This window comes from Salmo trutta, chromosome 34 (genome assembly GCF_901001165.1).
Source record: "Salmo trutta chromosome 34, fSalTru1.1, whole genome shotgun sequence".
In the NCBI taxonomy this organism is placed as follows: domain Eukaryota; kingdom Metazoa; phylum Chordata; class Actinopteri; order Salmoniformes; family Salmonidae; genus Salmo; species Salmo trutta.
This window is the reverse complement of record NC_042990.1, coordinates 26,079,137-26,100,227: the sequence shown is the minus strand read 5'-3', so window position 1 is coordinate 26,100,227 and position 21,091 is coordinate 26,079,137. Positions and strand designations below refer to the sequence as shown.

General features: G+C 44.7%; 1 protein-coding gene across 6 annotated transcripts in view; it reads right to left on the bottom strand.

The window, feature by feature from the left end:
* LOC115173921 (rho family-interacting cell polarization regulator 2) overlaps nt 1–21,091 on the bottom strand; it is an 83,244-nt gene that overhangs the window by 57,993 nt on the left and 4,160 nt on the right. The window contains exon 1 of one of the 6 annotated variants that reach the window (XM_029732431.1): nt 9,204–9,475. The exons of 4 other annotated variants lie outside the window; for them this stretch is intronic. In XM_029732431.1, the coding sequence (XP_029588291.1) occupies nt 9,204–9,255 (52 nt within the window). In that variant the 5' untranslated portion in view covers nt 9,256–9,475. Of the gene's footprint in view, nt 1–9,187; nt 9,476–21,091 lie in introns of those variants that run through there. One more of the 6 variants, XM_029732432.1, reaches the window with a different exon arrangement.

The window sequence follows — 21,091 nt, the reverse complement described above, 5'->3', positions numbered from 1 at the left end:
GACATCTGTGACATTGTGTTGTGTGACAAAACTGCACATTTTAGAGTGGCCTTTTATTGTGCCCAGCACCTGTGTAATGATCATGCTGTTTAATCAGCTTCTTGATATGCCACACCTGTCAGGTGGATGGATTATCTTGGCAAAGGAGAAATGCTCACTAACAGGGATGTCCACAAAATTTGGGATGTTTTATTTCAAATTATGAAACATGGGACCAACACTTACTTTACATGTTGCGTTTATATTTTTGTTCAGTGTGCCTCTATCTTTTCTTCATACTTTATATCTGGTTTCAGTCATTTAAGTTTACACTGAAAACGTTTTTGTTATATTAAGTGTGGCGGCAACGATTTAGCAGCTGGCCGCTGCTAAATGAATATAGGGGAAACACTGAAAGTACATGTGGTCGTTGGTAGCCTGGTCATACTGTCAGTTCAACTGAATATTTATCTTGGTAATTGTTCTCTCTTATTGCTGTAGGTGATATGGAGATACAGCAGCTACTGAGGTCATGGTGAATCTGTCCTCCACTATTTTCACATCCACGACTAAACCCTTCTTAAGAACAGTTTGAACAGAATAAGAGAACAACAGTTTAGTAACACTGCAGGGAGAGAAAGGAGAGACACAGTGGGAGAGAGAAAGACAAAAAGAAAATAACTTGCAAAAAAGATTAACACTTAGGCCAACTAAATGTGCCCTTTCTGACCAAAAAAGAGCATAAAGGGTTTGTTTTTAAAAAAAGGATCCTGAGATACTATTATGCAATATGTATTTCCCTATTTCTACTACTAAGATGGTGATGAAAATGACTCGTCGATCCACAGTGCCAAGCTCCATTACGTGACGTAAATCGAGCTTTACTGGATTGAACCGAATTACCAGCTGTTCACTTTAATACCACTAGTCATCACCACCCTGTAGTGAACCGCTCAGTATACCAGCTACTCTAAACTTCCACTCCAGGCCACACACACAAGTTCACATGCAAACACACACAGACACATGCGAGCGCACATACCATGTACCATGCTTTGAAATGCTGGAAACTAACAGTGTTCATTATTCAAATTGGTAACCATGAAAGAAAGAACGAAAGAGAGGAAGGAGAGAAATAAAGGGAGAGCAAGTAAACAAGAGAACAGGTAGGTACAGTAGGTAATGAGACTAGGAGATATGATCAATCTGAGGAGGCTCTGGCCTCAGTGAGATGGCTGTTCCGCTTCCTGCTGCTCAGATTAGGAATCATCCATGTGAACCCAATCACCTGCTGTTACAGCGGCTCAAGCTTCTACCCAGTCAGCTGTACAGGAAGAGCAGCAGCACATCTGGCTCCAGTCAGGAGAAATGACTTGCTGCTGGTATTAAATTATTAATGTGCCGATGCCACACACACGCAACAGCTATGATAATAACCCTGCATGTGACTTAGTGGGGAGGTAATGTATTTAAAAAGACAGAGAGCGAAAGATTACTTCCTTGCGTGAAGAAGACTTATGAGTGAGGTGTTTTTGAGAAGGCAGGGAGTGAAGGGTTCCAGAAGCTTAAAGTGTCAACATTAGCACTTTGGGTGAGTTTAGTATGTCAGAGGGACCAGTGAAGAGTGAAAAAACACAAAGAAGGCATTGAGTAGTCTTATAAACATGTGGTAGGGCTGTCCCCGACCCAAAACAAAATCTCTGTCTACCGAGAGTTGTCTGTTCTTTCCAACAATTGATTTTAAAACTTGTAGTTTTCCATATATAAAACACTGAACTTGTCTGATGCTTTAAGCACACTGTTTGATGAAATAATTAAGACACAAATTAATCTAGAGGGAGTCTGACCGAAATTGATTTGATTGTGCCAGGCCGGGCTCAGACTTGCTGCCCTGTGTTAAAATAAATGACAGCAAGTGCCTGTGTGACTAGCACCCATTGTCTCGCACTCCTTCCTGCTGCCGCGACCACCACAGAACATCAACAGTGTTTATCGTGCTGTCTGTGTTGCTGAAGCTGTGACATAATTACAGCCATTTCTGACTGAAAAGTTTGGTTACAGAAATCCTTGATTTGTTTAGGAAAAACACGACCTATTCCCTCAACTCTTGCTCTCTTTATGTGACACATTTATGCATCGAATGCAAGTGACCAATGGGGCCTGACCTATAGCCCATCATATTAACATCAATAAATTGATTATAACAAACTCTGAACACCACAACACGTGGCAGCAAAATGGATGAGGACATGAAAAAGAAACTCGAAACGGATGAATGTTTCCTGGTTGCTCAGGCGGGAAAGGGGAAGTCAGATGTTTGGAAAATTTTGACTTAGTTGTGGAAACTACTTGATATCAAGAAAAAGAAGGAAGGTAAGGATCAAGCGCTGCGTGCATATTATGTTTGACAAACAGGTTCTGTTAGATTACAATGTAATGTTTCTGACAATTTGGGACAGTGAAAACAACACTAAATACATTTTCAGTGTAATGAACACGAGGGAAGACAGAGAGCTGGTTTCAAGCGCAGGGCGCAAAGGACCACAGGAGGAGGCAGGTAGCTGGGTCCAGGGACAAGCAGGTCATACACAGGGGGTCCAAAAGGGCAACAGTACAGGCAGGGAAAAGGCTAGTAATGTAGTCCGGGAGATCAAGCAATAGGTAGATAACAGGAAATCCGATAGGCTAAAGTGCAAGCAGGGAATAGCCAAAAGGCGTCGTTAGTGAGGCAGGCAAAACAATCTCATACATGGGAGGAGTAAATCATGGGAAATACAGAGCTCTGAAAGACGTGTGTCACAAAACAAACAATACCTCATTGTGATGGGGTGCAAAGAACTGAACTAAATAGTGTGTGGTAATGACATACAGGTTTGTGAACAGGTGATTAGAATTCAGGTGATTGGGATCTGGAGAGTGAACTGTGTTCAGGGGATCTATGTGTTTGAGGGTGTGAGTTCGAAGCAGACGTTACAATCAGTAATACCAGAGAGGCTGTTCTATCAAAAAAAAAAGTGTAAAGCCTTTTTTACAGCATAGCAAAGATTAAAAATATTTGTGAAACTGCTTTATCCGACATGTTGTGGTTGCGTGAGGCTTGGAGCTCATGGAATCAGTAGCTTTTATACAAACACTCAAACAGCCAACAGAAGCAGGACCTGTCTTATTTCTGTAGATACACAGTACCAGTCAAAAGTTTGGACAAACCTACTCATTCAAGGGTTTTTCTTTATTTGTACTATTTTCTACATTATGAAATAACACATATGGAATCATGTAGTAACCAAAAAGGAGTTAAACAAAAATGTAGAAAATAGTAAACAAAAACAAAAAACCCTGGAATGAGTAGGCGTGTCCAAACGTTTGACCTGTACTGTACAGCCAGGCACATTTAACCGTTAGGCTCCTCCTCTCCTCACTTTTAGACTTTTAAGGCAAGGGCTGTTTTCTCGTCTCCTCACTCCCTGCTGGCTCCGCTGCATAGTTCTCAACACCAATATGCTGGTTAACTTTGCTATTATGCACACAGCAACATGGTCTAGAAAAAGGTGCCAATCCAACAGCACACTGAAGTTTCAGAACCGCATATCCAACAGCGCACTGAAGTTTCAGAACCGCATATCCAACAGCGCACTGAAGTTTCAGAACCGCATATCCAACAGCGCACTGAAGTTTCAGAACCGCATATCCAACAGCGCACTGAAGTTTCAGAACCGCATATCCAACAGCGCACTGAAGTTTCAGAACCGCATATCCAACAGCGCACTGAAGTTTCAGAACCGCATATCCAACAGCGCACTGAAGTTTCAGAACCGCATATCCAACAGCGCACTGAAGTTTCAGAACCGCATATCCAACAGCGCACTGAAGTTTCAGAACCGCATATCCAACAGCGCACTGAAGTTTCAGAACCGCATATCCAATGCGGGAAAAAGCGCATGTTATAAAAAAAAAAAAATATATATATATATATATATATATATATATATATATAGGTGATTTTATTTGTATTATTAGTGTTGCACCATTGTTCTTAGATAATATAACCATATACAATTTCAGTAGCACGTCTTAGAGCGATGGACTGTGACATCCCCACGGCCTCCACAATGGATTAGTCCACTCAGACAGGCGCCAATCAGACAGGTGTCTTGTGCTCCATGAAAAATGTTTTGCGACTGACTGCTCGACTAAAGAAATATCGGTCCACCAACAGCCTGTCGACCAAACAATCAACTAGTCGACTACATGGGGTCAGCCCTAGAGTGTGGAGTTCATTAGTTCATAATGTGGGACATTAAGTTTGCTAGCTTTGCCTCAGGATAAACACACACACACACACACACACACACACACACACACACACACACACACACACACACACACACTACATCTGTCATAGAACAGCTGTGTGACAGCCTTCCGGATGGAAACTAATGGAGAAACAATCATTCTTGTTATCCGAAGTACAGTATACTCAGCCTTCGTCTGAAATGGCACCCTATTTCCTATATAATGCACAACTTTTGGACCAAAATCCTATGGGTAGTGCAAGGGGAATAGGTCAACCCTCTTTGCCACCCAATCCCCCTCCTTATAGCAACACGCAATGGCCATGAAGACAGATGATGTTATCTTTTTTATCCAACCTCTCCTCTGGCTCCCAGCTGTTCACAACTGGGGTTGAAATTAGAAAACAGAAAAACAAAACATCCATCTTATCAGCTTATGTCTGTTTATTAGAACGCTTAATACCGAAAGAGGTCATGCTTTCTACTGAACCATCAAAATGGGCAGGGATAGGGATACAACGGGTGGTCCCAGTGGTGTGAACATCTGGTTCAGAGGTAAGCGCCAGCGACAGTGTGTGTGTGTTCCACTGCTGGGCCTCAATGGACTCTAGGGATTAAGGGGGAAGACCCCCCATAGGGCTGCACTGACAACACATATCTGCTCAGAGACAAGGAAGGAGAGATGGAAACCCCCTGTCCTCATCCCTCCATCTCTATCCTCATCTAGGGCGTAGGGAGAGGAGGGATGGAGGGGGAGGAGGGGATGGAGGGAGAGCCCTAGGGTGGACCAGTAGCCTTTCACTCCCAACACCTGCCAGCCCATCCTGTGAGGGAGTCCAAACGCAACACACACACACACACACACACACACACACACTTTACTAGTTAATAGAAGACTTCCATTGCTCAGGCTATCCGTTTAGTCACACATCATTGCTGCTTACTCATGTAGACTTTACACATCAATAAGTTTTATAAAGACCCAGATATACTGTAAACCAGGAGCTTATATTCATGCAAAGACCAGCGTGCATATTCATAAACCCTCTCAGAGTAGGCATTCTGATCCAGAATCAGATCTCCCGCTGTCCATGTAATCGTACTTATTATGATGTAAAATGATAAACTGATCCTAGATCAGCACTCCTACTCTGAGACACTTTATGAACACTGATGACTTTAACATATTCATAAAGAGTAGTGATACTGACAGAAACACATACAGTAGGTCTCTCTGACCCAGTTCTATTAGAGGTTGAACTCTAGCATCACTGTACTGCCATCCATGACTTTACAAAAGTCGCTAACGCACTCTGGTCTATATGCCATGGTTGACGCCATCGCTTGATGCTAACAAGCTAGGGTGAACTATGGATGACCGTGATGATTTAATTCAGTCCTCCCTTCTCTGCAGGCTGGGAGGAAAAGTGGTGGGAAGGGGGAGAGAATATATCCACCCTCCCTCACACACACCTCGTCCCGCTGGGCCTAGGAAGGAAAAGCAGAGGGTAAAAGAGAGGGAGTAAACTGTCTTTCATCCTGCCTTCCCCTCCCCACCTCCCTCTCCTGAGGAATATCTGATATTATCTTTCTTATCCAACTCCCTAAACCAAATCCCAATGTCCTGTCTTCTCCTCTCCAACCCAAAATTCCAACCCTCCTCTCCCCTTCCCTCCCTCTTACTCTATTGTCTCATCTGCTCCCGAGTGGCTCCCGAGTGGTGCAGTGGTCTAAGGCACTGCATCTCAGTGCAAGAGGCGTCACTACAGTCCCTGGTTCAAATCCAGGCTGTATCACATCCGGCCATGATTGAGAGTCCAATAGGGCGGCGCACAATTGGCCCAGCGTCATCCGGGTTTGGCCGGGGTAGGACGGCATTGTAAATAAGAATGTGTTCTTAACTGACTTGCCTAGTTAAATAAAAGTTCAGTAAAACATTTTTTTAATTATCACAGCTGCTCCTCCGGTGGAATATTAAAACATTCCCTTTCTCATTTAACTCCCACCTCTATCCCATCCCTCCCAATGTACAACCTCCCCTCTCCCTCTCCCTAATTTAGATTAACATCCCTCCCCATTCCTTACCTCCCCTACTGTTTAAGCAGCCCCTCCAGAGGAATGTCAAAAAATCCCTTTCTCAAACTCACTCCCCCCAGAAATACCTCTACCCCTCAGGGATGCCTCTGTCATGGAGGGACGTGTCAGGACACGAGAAACAGGCCAGAGGAGCGATAACAAGACAGGGGGAACATCTCTGGATCAGATAACCCTGATAAATAAAGCCAGGTCAGGTCACTGTAGATCCTGGAGAAACCTTCACTGATTGATTGGGAGAAGTCTGGATGAAACCTGGTTTATGAACTTTTGACTTAACACAACAACAGAGATGTGGTCTGAATCAAGAACAATAACTTTCATTCCTGAGATGAATATTACAATTGAGGCTGTGGTTTGAAATCGTATTTCTAATTTAAGGAATTTGGAAAGTAACAATTGAGCTTGGGTAGGTCCAGTTTGGCACCTCCTTTCAGGAACTAGAGATTTGGAGGACATTCTGGGAATCAGTGTTCTCTCCCAGCTGAATGTTCTCTCCCAGCTGGGCATCCTTACAACACTGCTGGGCACCATGTCTGCTACAATCCTTATGAAATGACTATCAGCTGTGAAAACTAAAAGACACTCCTTTTTTAAAGAATGCAAGTCCAACAATTTCCTAAAAAGTAAGAACCACACACATATGGAAGCACACACACAAACTGCTCCATGCAGAGAACTGAAAGTAGGGTGTTCTTGAAGAGCTCAGTACAAAAAGTAAAATGTCATCGTACTGAGTTTTTTAGGCCACCTCTTGTATAATCTTCTGAGTGTTTTCAGTTTCCTGCTAATCTTTCACCTTGACCTTCATCTTTGTATTGATTCTCTGTGCTTAGTGGGCTACTGATCACACACACACCAACACAGTCACACACAGTCACACACAGTGCTTGGTGTAAGCTACTGATTACACCATTAGAGACCATACAAAAGAGCTGAGGACTGAAGTTCCTTGCAGAAATCTATGGCGTCACACTCCATTGTGTTCAGGAGCCCTGTTGTGTTGCATTGAGCAGAAGAACACAGTGAAAAACATGCAATGGTTTGTCTGAATTCACTCCAGACCACAATGCTATAATAATTTAATTAATCAGGAGGACTTAGGGAGAAAGAAAGAGAATGAAAGAAAAAAGAAAGAAGTGAGAGAGAGAAGCAGGAAAGAGAGAGTGAGAGAAAGTGAAAGAGAGAAAGCGCTGGAAAGGCTGTGAGAAGGGGACTGGGAACTGGGACTGTGTCTGGCAGCAGCCACGCTGGCTGGTTTAGGCCTTGGCATCCTGCTTCTACCCTCCCATCATCCTGAGTCTTACCATCAAACAGCTTAATAAAATGAATATGGCCTGGCAATGGAGCAAAGCACTTCAGTTTAACTACATCAGAGCAAGCCGTTCTCCACAGAGAAAACACTTTAACCTTAAAGCAACTTTCTCAAAACAGTACATGCAGCTGGAGTGAAGGGCATAGCAGTGGGCTATAGGATGGTTTTTATAATGCATTCTAGAGAACATGACATTTACATACACTCCTGACTGCATCATACCAGGACAAGCAATATGAGGAAGGACAGACCTGTAGTAACCTGTGTTATCGCATGGTACTACTTTTGATTGTCTATTCTATTCTATTACCGCATGGTTGTGTTGTGAGAGAATGCAAAGAGTAAATGGATAAGATACCGAATCCTTCCACCAACCCCATAAAATGATGAATGGGCAGTGATCTCTAGCCTTACAACTGGTTTATAATGTATACTGTATCCGTCACTATCTATTCTTTACTATCTATTGCATCTTAGCCACTCTGTCACATCTCATCCATATATTTTATACTTACATATTTTCATCCCATTCCTTTACTAGATTGTGTGTATTAGGTTTTGTTGTGGAATTTGTTAGATATTACCTGTTAGATACTGCTGCACTGTCAGATCTAGAAGCAGAAGCATTTCACTACACTCGCAATAACATCTGCTAACCATGTGTATGTGACCAATACAATTTGATTTGATCTAGTAAACAAAGCCCAGTTACTGAATTTGACAATGGCCTAATGCCCCCTGACCTCTCCAAAACCTGCAGGAGGAGTTCTGAAATCCCTGCTTGCTGACCCACTTCACTCAGTCCATGAGAGTTGAGTTGTGTGTGTATGTGTGTGGGTCCTTCTCGCCTGTCTACAACACGTTGTGAATCACAATCCCCCCACACACACACACACACACCTCTGGAGCAACTCTCCACTTCTCCTATTCTCGAATCTCAAAGAGGACATTTAAACCTATTGTCCTAAAGCCCAAGCACTGCGCTCCACACCGCGGCTCTGTGATGAGGACATTCACATCACCACGGATCACGATGACGCGACCCCTGTGGTCGAAAGCAAATCGAGAGAAAGTGGTCGACAAACCCAGGAGGAAACATGTTTACCGAGACGTCAAGAGAGACTCAATTATGATCCGTTTAGCCTCACGATATCGCGGACAGTATCAAGATCGTGGAGTCTATCAATTCAATCAAATTCCAAGGCATTTGATGTTGATATGAACAAAATGGTTTTATAGATGCATAAAATGATTTGTTTTATTAAGGCAAAATAAAACACCTACATAATGTAGTGTTTAGTTGACTATTTCTTTAAGTGTGTATCGCTGTAGTTTACTAAACCACTGCCCTACTAGAAGCCGTTCTCACTCAATCTGTACTCCGTTATTATTGAATAAAGGCGCAAAGTGATCTAGCCTACTCATCGAGCTCGCACACTGCTCTAGCTAAAAAGATAAGGAACTCTCAGACAGATGTCTAAATACACGAGAGCGTAAATCTACTCACCTCTGGAAAAACTTACTTGAACTGAATCCTATGTATTGTCTGTTAACTGCGCCGCTCCATCCGTGCATAAAGGAGAAGCTCCGCTTTCCAACGTGAACTTTTGGTCCACTGGATCACTAAAACAATGAATTCGACAGTGCTTTACGGAAAATGTCTTTCCTGTCTACCTTATGAACTATATATTTTTCACTTGGGTATTATTCCTAATGTAGCAAACACAGGCTACACAGCCCCACGCTCGTACCGAAAATCATGTGTATTGCAGTTTAGGTTTGTAGCGCTCGCCCTGACTAACGTTGGACCAATGAAAAGGCAGAGTTGTAACAGTAGGCGGGGCCGTTTCGTGCCCTCACAACACCACAGGCGAGGAGTTGGCATCCCTGCAATGCCATCCGCATTCGGCACTAGTAGTCGGCCACTGCTGTTCGTGCATGCCAACCGGGGCGACAGACTGGGGTAAATCCCGTGTCTACCCACTGTATTTGCACAGCTGTCACGGTATGAACTAGCTCTTCCATTTTCACTGCCCCTAACGACAGGCTATGAAAACTGATCCAGATTAGCAAAGGGGTAGCAGCCTATTTGAAGGCTAGGCTACATGGGTCCTACTTAGGTATGGAGAGTGGTGGATTTGAATGGCAAAAGGTTATTTATTCTGTATGGATGAAAAATAATATGAATATAATCGCTGAAGCCATTACATTGCCACAGATATTAACTTTACTTTGAACATCAATCCTCCTCAAGGACAACAAATATTATTTTCAGAACAGAACTGAAGATCAGGGGCATGTCCAATTGGCCCCACTCAAATGAATTTGCCTCAAGACTGGTTACAGAAATTGCATTAGGCAGACAGCAAACAACAAATAAATGAAATGGAACCAGGGACAGGACAAACAAGTTAATCCCTATACCTTAACTGCAGTTAGGCCTAATGGACTGGAGACACACTACAGCATGGCACAGGTGTGTCACAGCCTTCAACTAACTGGCCCTTACTATGATGACAGGCCAGATATGGTTGTCGTAATCCAGCGCTGCCAACTTGATTGGTTCCAGTACCAAGGGCGAGGGATGGGCAGAAAACTGTCTGATCGGATCAATCAGTCTCATTTTAATACAGAGGAAGGAAGGAACTTTGTAGTGAAGGAGGAGTCGTTGGATATCCTTCCCTTGTATCCATTTCACTGCATTGTGTATTTTATGTCCTTTATGTACCATGATCATGATACCAATTAAAGTTCAAACTTGATTTAGAGGGTAAGCAACTTTTATATGAGCATAAATGAATTGTACCAACTGCCATTGTCCTGGCACAGCACAGCAGTATTCAAAATGTTTTTATTTTCCTGAGTGATGGAGCGGTCTAAGACACTGCATCTCAGTGCTAGAGGTGTCACTACAGACCCTGGTTTGATCCCGGGCTGTATCACAACCGGTTGTGATCGGGAGCCCCATAGGGCGGCGCAAAATTGGCCCAGAGTGGTTAGGGGATGGTTTGGCCGGGGTAGGCCGTCATTGTAAATAAGAATTTGTTCTTATCTGGCTTGCCTAGTTAAATAAAGGTAAAAAAAAGCTTTGTTCTGTGTGATAAGGGGGTAGAATGAGGGGATAGAAGGCTAACCCACACACACAACCCTCTCTCTCTCTCCTCTCAGTACTCAGATAGACAAACTCAGTAACACTTCCTGACTTACCAACAAAATCACAAGCACACACACACACAGTTGGTATCTTCCCTTTGACATCATTCAAGAACATCTGCTGTTTAGGTTCCTGAAACTAAAATCAAATCCAGCAAAATCCTGAAAACCATACCTACTTTATAAGTATTGTCACTGCTGGGAGGTGAATACTGTTCAGAGGATATGAAAAACATACATAGACGGGTTAGCTGAGAACGTCGCGAAAACTGTGCACTCGCTTCAAAGGGACAGAAGGCCATGTATCGGTATGGTCCTGGATGGCTAGATTGCTAGCAACAATGACAATAAACTGCCATGGGAAATCATAAGAGGCTCGTTTCAGCTCGTTTCATCTTGTTCTTGTTACCATGTCTTGTTTTGAGGTGTTTTGACTGGTGTCACGTCTATGCTAATATGGCAAACAATTTTAGCTAGCTAGCTAACCAACAACTGTGACGATGTATTTGAGAGACAAGTGCTCATTGTGCAACTTGATTTATGTTCTCAATCAAAATTGGAGACTAAATATAGTTAACGTGTTATCAATCTAAGCCAACACAGTCGGTCTTGCCCTGTAGTTGCGCACTGCGCACGTGTCAGTTTTGTTGCTGAACAACCAACCCATCTATTAGTATTGTCACTGCTAGGCGGTGAATACTGTTCAGAGGCTGAGGTGATGTAAATCTGTCATCCCACCGTTCTGTCTATATGAACACTGTATTCTGTAAACCTCTGAGGTTTCTCACTCAGGCAGGCAGTGTGTTTCAACCTGCGGCTACAGAGCACAGACCCCCTCCATAGTAGCATTCTCTCCTCTCCTCTCTCCTCTCAGCTGGCTTACAGTTCATCCTGTAATTGCGGCTAGCTGTCATCAACAGCCCCCGACCAGCAGCTATATTTACTGGAGAACCAACAAACAGACCCAGCAGCCTGGTAGAATCACTTAAAGGAGCCGCTCAGATTAGGAACCAGCGCCATGGGTAGAAGGATTAGAGCCAGGACTGGTCTCAGATCAGTCTGTGTAGTAGACCAACAGGAGTGTTGAGAGGTAGCATCATTTCTCTGGTATGCTATTAGGCTAGTGTCAGGTTATTGGGCTATGCAAGGCGGTCAAAAGAGACTGTTAGGTGAAGTGAGCTGCTGTCTGGCAGTAGGGGAATGGGCTCTGGCCGCCCACCTCCCAATAGTTTTTACTAACCTCCTCCCGGTTTCCCCTCCCCTCCAAGCCACGCTTTCCCTCTGGTCGTGACGAGGCAGAGGATCCTCCTTTTCTTGACGTAACGTGGCATTTAACTAACAACCTCCTCTTCCTCGCTGGTTAGGCTAATTCACACAGCAGAAGGTAATGTTACGCGGGACCACCTCTTTAAGACGTCTCAGCCGACACCCCTCATACACACACACCCCTCTCTCACTCCCTTGCAACCGTAGCACTTGTGAACACTTACATGGGGAGACCCACTCGGACATACCACGTGACGGGGGGCAGGGTTAGAGAAGGGTGACACATGAGGGTGAGAGTGGAAGTGGGACAGGGAGGGAGGGATCAGTGGGACAGGGAGGGTTAGGGAGGGAGGGATAAGTGAGACAGGGAGGTTTAGGGAGGGAGGGATCAGTGGGACAGGGAGGGTTAGGGAGGGAGGGATAAGTGAGACAGGGAGGTTTAGGGAGGGAGGGATCAGTGGGACAGGGAGGGTTAGGGAGGGAGGAATCAGTGGGACAGGGAGGTTTAGGGAGGGAGGGATCAGTGGGACGGGGAGGGTTAGTGAGGGAGGGATCAGTGGGACAGGGAGGGAGGGATCAGTGAGACAGGGAGCGTTAGGGAGGAAGGGATCAGTGGGGCAGGGAAGGAGGGATCAGTGAGACGGAGCGTTAGGGAGGAAGGGATCCGTGGGACAGGGAAGGAGGGATCAGTAAGACAGGGAGGGAAGGATAAGTGGAACAGGGAGGATTAGGGAGGGAGGGATCAGTGATACATGGAGGTGGACAGGGAGGGTTAGGGAGGGAGAGATCAGTGTGACAGGGCGGGAGAGATCAGTGGGACAGGGAGGGAGGGATCAGTGAGACAGGGAGGATTAGAGAGGAAGGGATCAGTGGGACAGGGAGGGTTAGGGAGGGAGTGATCAGTGGGACAGGGAGGGTTAGGGAGGGATCATTGAGACAGGGATCAATGGGACAGGGAGGGAGCGATCAGTGAGACAGGGAGGGTTAGGGAGGGATCATTGAGACAGGGATCAATGAGACAGGGAGGGAGGGATCAGTGAGACAGGGAGGGTTAGGGAGGGATCATTGAGACAGGGATCAATGGGACAGGGAGGGAGGGATCAGTGAGACAGGGAGGGTTAGGGAGGGATCATTGAGACAGGGATCAATGGGACAGGGAGGGAGGGAGGGATCAGTGAGACAGGGAGGGTTAGGGAGGGATCATTGAGACAGGGATCAATGGGACAGGGAGGGAGGGATCAGTGAGACAGGGAGGGAGTGATCAGTGGGACAGGGAGGGAGGGATCAGTGAGACAGGGAGTGTTAGGGGGAGGGCTCTGTGAAATATGCAGATTGCTGTTGAGTCTATGGTACATTTACACCCTACTAGACACCATAGTAATGGAGGCCATGTACAGCAATGTCTCAGGGCTATTTTACCACCCTGGAAATTTCCTGGTTCATCGTAAGTATGGGGGAATACCTCCTTGAGTCCTTTAACACTGAACCACTTCTACTGTGCAGAGTGAAGTGTGTGTGTAGGGCAATGTGGATAGTGGGGGGTCTAGCACCTGCGGCCTTTAAAATTACTTTGAGACTTCACGCAACCATATGGCTGTGTTTGTGGAAGAAAGCCTTGTGGAAGCTTGTTCTGTGTATGTTTTCTTTTTGGGTGGGTAGCAGTGAGACAGACACTGCTGTTCAGCCTCAGTCAGACGTGGGCAGATTATAGGGCTGTCATGCGCTGTAGCACAGTTCCTTTGGTGATAATGACAGGGCTTTAACTGCTGCAGCTAGGCCTACGTCCAGCCCCCAAGCACCAGCTTTACAGTGGGCTGGTAGGAAAGGAACCTGTTGGCTCCAGGTGTTCCTCTATGACACACAACCCACCAGCCCTAAGCTACCTACAAGGCCAGAACCAAATAAATGGGATCCACCTATCACAGAATGTTCTACCCATCACAAATTATATTTCTATGATTATCTCTCGCCCTCCCCCCAGACTGTGCAGAGAGAGAAAAAAGAGACAGGGGGGCATCTCACTGGCTCCAAGCTTGTTACATACTGTAGTTCCATAGAAAATCCATTCAATGTTTTATTTGAACTGCACTGACTATGTCATAACAACGTGACTTGTTGTGTCAGTGAAACATCTCTCACAAGCGTGTGACTTACAGCTCCATAGAAAATAAAACATTCTACTCCCCATTTTTCCCCCATTCCATTTTTGTTGTTCTGCTTCTGTAGAAAGACAAACAAAGACGTGTGTTTGTGGAAGAAAGCCTTGTGGAAGCTTGTTCAGGCTAAACTAGGTCAATGGATGCAACTTTCATCAACAGAGAGCAGAAAACGCATAGTAGTATGCTAGCTAGGGCTAGGCTGCCCCTGTAGAGTGACCAGAAGGCAATGTTTCCCATTCCTCTGCCCTCATACACTGTACAGACAGTCACATTTTTTTGGGGTAGGTTAGAGTCTGTAGGTGAGAGCATAGAAGTGTAACTTGGCTTCGACCCCAGCCCTTCGGCAGAGAGAGGGAGAAAGGGAGAAAGAGAGAGAAAGAGAGAGAGACAGAGTGTGTGTGTTCTCTGGGCCTGGAATGGTGTGTCATGAGCTGGCTTGACCTAGGACTGACTCAATATACCCTCTTCAACTCCTCCCATCCTCCTCCCTCTCTTCCCTACCCTCCTCCTCCCCTCTCATCCTCCTCCTCTTCTCCTCCTGCTCTTCCCCTCTCCCTCTCTTCCCTCTCATCCTCCTCCTCTTCTCCTCCTGCTCTTCCCCTCTCCTCCTCTTCTCAATCGCTCCTCCCTCTCCTCCTTCCCCCCTCCCCCTCCTCCTTCCCCCCCTCACCTTCCTTCTCCTCCTCCTCCCTCCTTCTCTCCTCCTCCCCTTCTCTTCCTCCACTCGTCTTCCCCTTCTCCAACCCACACAGGGCTTACAAGGCCTGACCTCTGTCTGTTTGTAAACACACACCTTCAAACACACACTCACTCTCCAAAAATGTAAGGACAAACACACCATGCAACAAAGCACACATTCCTCACAATGTTCTAAATCATGTCCATGGGACTGAGAGTACAAGAGGCAGTGTGGTATGGAATCTTCTTCTTTTTACCACAAAGTACAAGCCACTCAGTAAACATTAGTGTCTTGTGCCATTGTTCCTGAGGAATTGGGATTCTGGTACTAGTTGTGCCAGACAGTGCCACACACAGAACCCTAATTGTTCCTCTCAGTTGTCAGATGCCCAAAACATCAGCGCTCTCTGATTCATATCCAGGGCAAACCAAACCATGCCACTCGGAGGCACAATGTGATGATTGAACGCATTGTGTTGAGACACTGGCAGACTTCATAATGTTGAGACCCTGCTTCAGATCCAGAGACTTCATAATGTTGAGACCCTGCTTCAGATCCAGAGACTTGAAAATGTTGAGACTCTGCTTCAGATCTAGAGACTTCAAAATGTTGAGACCCTGCTTCAGATCCAGACTTCATAATGTTGAGACCCTGCTTCAGATCCAGAGACTTCATAATGTTGAGACCCTGCTTCAGATCCAGAGACTTCATAATGTTGAGACCCTACTTCAGATCTAGAGACTTCATAATGTTGAGACCCTGCTTCAGATCCAGACTTCATAATGTTGAGACCCTGCTTCAGATCCAGAGACTTCATAATGTTGAGACCCTACTTCAGATCTAGAGACTTCATAATGTTGAGATCCTGCTTCAGGTCCAGACTTCATAATGTTGAGACCCTGCTTCAGATCCAGACTTCATAATGTTGAGACCCTGCTTCAGATCCAGACTTCATAATGTTGAGACCCTGCTTCAGATCCAGACTTCATAATGTTGAGACCCTGCTTCAGATCCAGACTTCATAATGTTGAGACCATGAGTCCGTGGAGAGCAATCATGTATCTTCTACTCCCTCCTCCTTCACCTCGTCAATCATTACAGAGAGAGAGAGGTAGGAAGGGAGGGAGGGTGTGTATGTGCATACATGTGCGTGTGTGTATGTGGGGTGTGTGTGTGTGTTTCCTGTGTAATACAGTACTACCTCAGTGGGCTCAGCAAGGCCCCTGTCAGGATACAGTTTCCTGGGTAGCAGTAACACAAGGCAACAAGACATGTCTAGACAAGGAGAGGCACAGAGAATAAATGGATTTGGAAACTCAAACCTGCTTCTTGCGTCGCTGACCCTGCCTGAGTCGCTGCATATCACAAGTTCTAGCACGCACGCACGCACGCACAAGCACAAGCACAACTTACTGGCTCTTGTTGGCTAAAGTAGTACACACACTGAGATACCTTGTGGTTCACAGTGATATATTTGTCCTCTGTTTAACCCTGCAGGCTGTTGCAAGAAAGCTGCTGTGTGTACTGTAGTGGGCCATTTTCTATAGGTGACAACATGGTGGTTCCCCCGGGCAGCTGTGTCACGTCGAGTAGTGTTTCACAGATGCACCGCAGCAGGGGTTGAGTTCATTGATCTTCATTCTAGCAATGCCCTCTTGCAAATGTAGAGGCTGGTCTTAGGCACAGGTGAACAAGGCAAATCAAAGCTTGCCTTAACTGTAAAGGGCACACTGGACTACACCTGTTTTGTATGGAAGGTGTGATATAAATAAAAATTGATTTGAACTATGTGGAGCTGTGCAGCTCAAGTATCATTGTGGCAGCAATAGCCTGCAACAGAGGATCTACACACTGCATGCACCACTCTGCCTGATCAAGGAAGCGATGACCGTGGAAACGAGGACTGTGGAAGCAAGGACCGCAAAAACGAGGACCGTGAAAGTGAGGACCGTGGAAGCACAACGAGGCATCTGATTCGAGGAGAGACGACTAGACCAGGTAGTGAAACAGTACTGCAGGACCCAGATACACTACTACTGTATAGGCTGACAAGGGGCTTTCATAAACTTCCCTCCTCTCGCTGAAGTGGTACCTTTCTTTGGGTTTTCTGCCCCTCTTGACCCAGTTTCCCAAACACTGATTTATTTCAACTCTCCTCCCCTGCTAACACTAGCTCTTCATCTCGGTCCACCTCGGACCCCTTCTCGGTTACATAATTTCCGGTCAGAACTCACAACCATGGCACTTTGGAACGTACAGGCTCAACACTTTCCTCAGTCTCCTCACAGGCAGCTAGTCCTTTGAATAACTTATGAAGCTCACCCAAAGAAGAAAAGAGTCAAAGGCGTCCATTGTGTGTTATTTTAGTCACAATTGCGCTGTTGTGCTGATGCCCTTTTTTCTGTTTTCTTTTACAATGCCTTCAGAAAGTATTCATACTCCTTGATTCGTCCACATTTTCTTGTGTTACAGCCTGAATTAAATTACATTTTTACTCATTTAGCAGATGCTCTTATCCAGAGCGACTTACAGTAGTGAATGCATACATTTCATACATTTTTTTCCATACTGGTCCCCCGTGGGAATCGAACCCACAACCCTGGCGTTGCAAACACCGTGCTCTACCAACTGAGCCACAATTGTTTTGCTAGATTTTCTTCACACCCATCTACACACAATACCCCATAATGACAAAGTGAAAACAAGTTTTTAGAAATGTTTGCACATTTATTGAAAATGAAATATAAATATCTAACTTACATACTGTAAGTTCTCATCAAGGATTTACCTGTATTTGGCACCATTCCTTGTTCCCTCTATCCTTACTAATCTCCCAGTCTCTGCCACAGAAAAGCATCCAAATAGCATTATGCTGCCACCACCATGTTTCACGGTAGAGATGATGTTAGACAGGTGATGAGCTGTGCCTGGTTTTCTCCAGACATATCACTTTACATTCAGGCCAAAGAGTTCAGTTTCTGTCTCATCAGACCACAGAATCTTTTGCCTTATGCTCTCAGAGTCTTTCACATGCGTTTTGCAAACTCCTGGCGTGCTGTCATGTGCCTTTTTCTCAGGAGTGGCTTCCATCTGGACCACTCTCCCATAAAGCCCAGATTAGTGAATGATGGAGACCACTGTGCTCTTGAAAACTTTTAACACTAGAAATAGTTTTATACTCTTCCCCAGATATATGCCTCCTCACAATTCTCTCTCGGAGATCTACAAACACTTTCTTGGACTTCATGGTATAGTTTCTGCTCTGACATGCACTGTCAACTGTGGGACTTTACAATTTAATTTGTATTTGTATTTATTATGGATCCCCATTAGCTGCTGCCAAGACCCTCAGACCCCTACTCTACTACCACATATGCACAACACAAAATCCACGTGGAAGTGTGTATAGTGCCTATGTTATCGTGTTTGTATGCATGTGCCTATGTTTGTGTTGCTTCACAGTCCCCGCTGTTACATAAGGTGTATTTGTATTTGTTTTTAAATCAAATTTTACTGCTGGCATGAGTTACTTGATGTGGAATAGAGTTCCATGTAGTCATGGCTCTATGTAGTACTGTGTGCCTCCCATAGTCTGTTCTGAACTTGGGGACTGTGAAGAGACCTCTGGTGGTATGTCTTGTGGGGTATAGGCAGAGTTACAAAGAAAAAGCTTTATCTCAGACTGGCCAATAAAAATAAAAGATTAAGATGGGCAAAAGAACACAGACACTGGACAGAGGAACTCTGCCTAGAAGGCCAGCATCCCGGAGTCGCCTCTTCACTGTTGACGTTGAGACTGGTGTTTTGGGGTACTATTTAATGAAGTTGCCAGTTGAGGACTTGTGAGGCATCTGTTTATCAAACTAGACACTAATGTATTTGTCCTCTTGCTCAGTTGTGCATCGGGGCCTGCCACTCCTCTTTCTATTCTGGTTAGAGCCAGTTTGCGCTGTTCTGTGAAGGGAGTAGTACACAGCATTGTACGAGATCTTCAGTTTCTTGGCAATTTCTCGCATGGAATAGTCTTCATTTCTCAGAACAAGAATAGACTGAAGAGTTTCAGCAGAAAAGTATTTGTTTCTGGCCATTTTGAGCCTGTAATTGAACCCACAAATGCTGATGCTCCAGATACTCAACTAGTCTAAAGAAAGCAATAAAACGGGCCTTCTTTAATCAGGACAACAGTTTTTAGCTGTGCTAACATAATTGCAAAAGGGTTTTCTAATTATCAAATTAGCCATTTAAAATGATAAACTTGGATTAGCTAACACAACGTGCTATTGGAACACAGGAGTGATGGCTGCTGATAATGGGCCTCTGTACGCCTATGTAGATATTCCATTAAAAATCAGCCGTTTCCAGCTACAGTAGTCATTTACAACATTAACCATGTCTACACTGTATTTCTGATCAATTTGAAGTTATTTTAATGGACCAAAAATGTGCTTTTCTTTCAAAAACAAGGACATTTCTAAGTGACCCCAAACTATTGAACGGTAGTGTACGTTTTTCCAGCAACAGACTCTGATCGATAATGTCAAAAGCCGTACTGAAGTCTAACAAAATAGCCACAGGTGGACTCCAGTCATGATGTAGTGACATCTCAAAGATGATCAAAGGAAATTGAATGCACCTGAGCTCAATTTGGAGTGTCATAGCAAAGGGGTGTGAAAGGTTTACATACACCTTAGCCAAATACATTTAAACTCAGTTTTCACAACTCCTGACATTTAATCCTAGTAAACATTCCCTGTCTTAGGTCAGTTAGGATCACCACTTTATTTTAAGAATGTGAAATGTCAGAATAAAGGTAGAGAGAATGATTTATTTCAGCTTTTATTTCTTTCATCACATTCCCAGTGGTTCAGAAGTTTACATACACTCAATTGGTATTTAGTAGCATTGCATTTAAATTGTTTAATATGGGTCAAATGTTTTGGGTAGCCTTCCACAAGCTTCCCACAATTTTGGCCCATTCCTCCTGACAAAGTTGGTGTAACTGAGTCAGGTTTCTAGGCCTCCTTGCTTGCACACACTTTTTCAGTTCTGCCCACACATTTTCTATAGGATTGAGGTCAGGGCTTTGTGATGGCCACTCCAATACCTTGACATTGTTGTCCTTAAGCCATTTTGCCACAACTTTGGAAGTATGCTTGGGGTCATTCTCCATTTGGAAGACCCATTTGCAACCAAGCTTTAACTTCCTGACTGATGTCTTGAGATGTTGCTTCAATATACCCACAAACTTTTCCTGCCTCATGATGTCATCTATTTTGTGAAGTGCACCAGTACCTCCTGGAGCAAAGCACCCCCACAACATGACGCTGCCACCCCCGTGCTTTACGGTTGGGATGGTGTTCTTCAGCTTGCAAGCGTCCCCCTTTTTCCTCCAAACATAACGATGGTCATTATGGCCAAACAGTTCTATTTTTGTTTCATCAGACCAGAAGACATTTCTCCAAAAAGTACGATCTTTGTCCCCATGTGCAGTTGCAAACTGTAGTCTGGCTTTTTTATGGCGGTTTTGGAGCAGTGGCTTCTTCCTTGCTGAGCGGCCTCTCAGGTTATGTCGATATAGGACTCGTTTTACTGTGGATATAGATACTATTGTACCTGTTTCCTCCAGCATCTTCACAAGGTCCTTTGCTGTTGTTCTGGGATTGATTTGCACCTTTTGCACCAAAGTACGTTCATCTCTAGGAGACAGAACGCGTCTCCTTCCTGAGCGGTATGACGGCTGCGTGGTCCCATGGTGTTTATACTTGCGTACTATTGTTTGTACAGATGAACGTGGTACCTCCAGGTGTTTGGAAATTGCTCGCAAGGATGAACCAGACTTGTGGAGGTCTACAAATTATTTTCTGAGGTCTTGGCTGATTTCTTTTGATTTTCCCATGATGTCAAGCAAAGAGGCACTGAGTTTGAAGGTAGGCCTTGAAATACATCCACAGGTACACCTTCAATTTACTCCAATGATGTCAATTAGCCTATCAGAAGCTTCTAAAGCCATGACATCATTTTCTGGAATTTCCCAAGCTGTTTAAAAGGCACAGTCAACTTAGTGCATGTAAACTTCTGACCCATTGTAATTGTCATACAGTGAATTATAAGTGAAATAATCTGTCTGTAAACAATTGTTGGAAAAATGACTTGT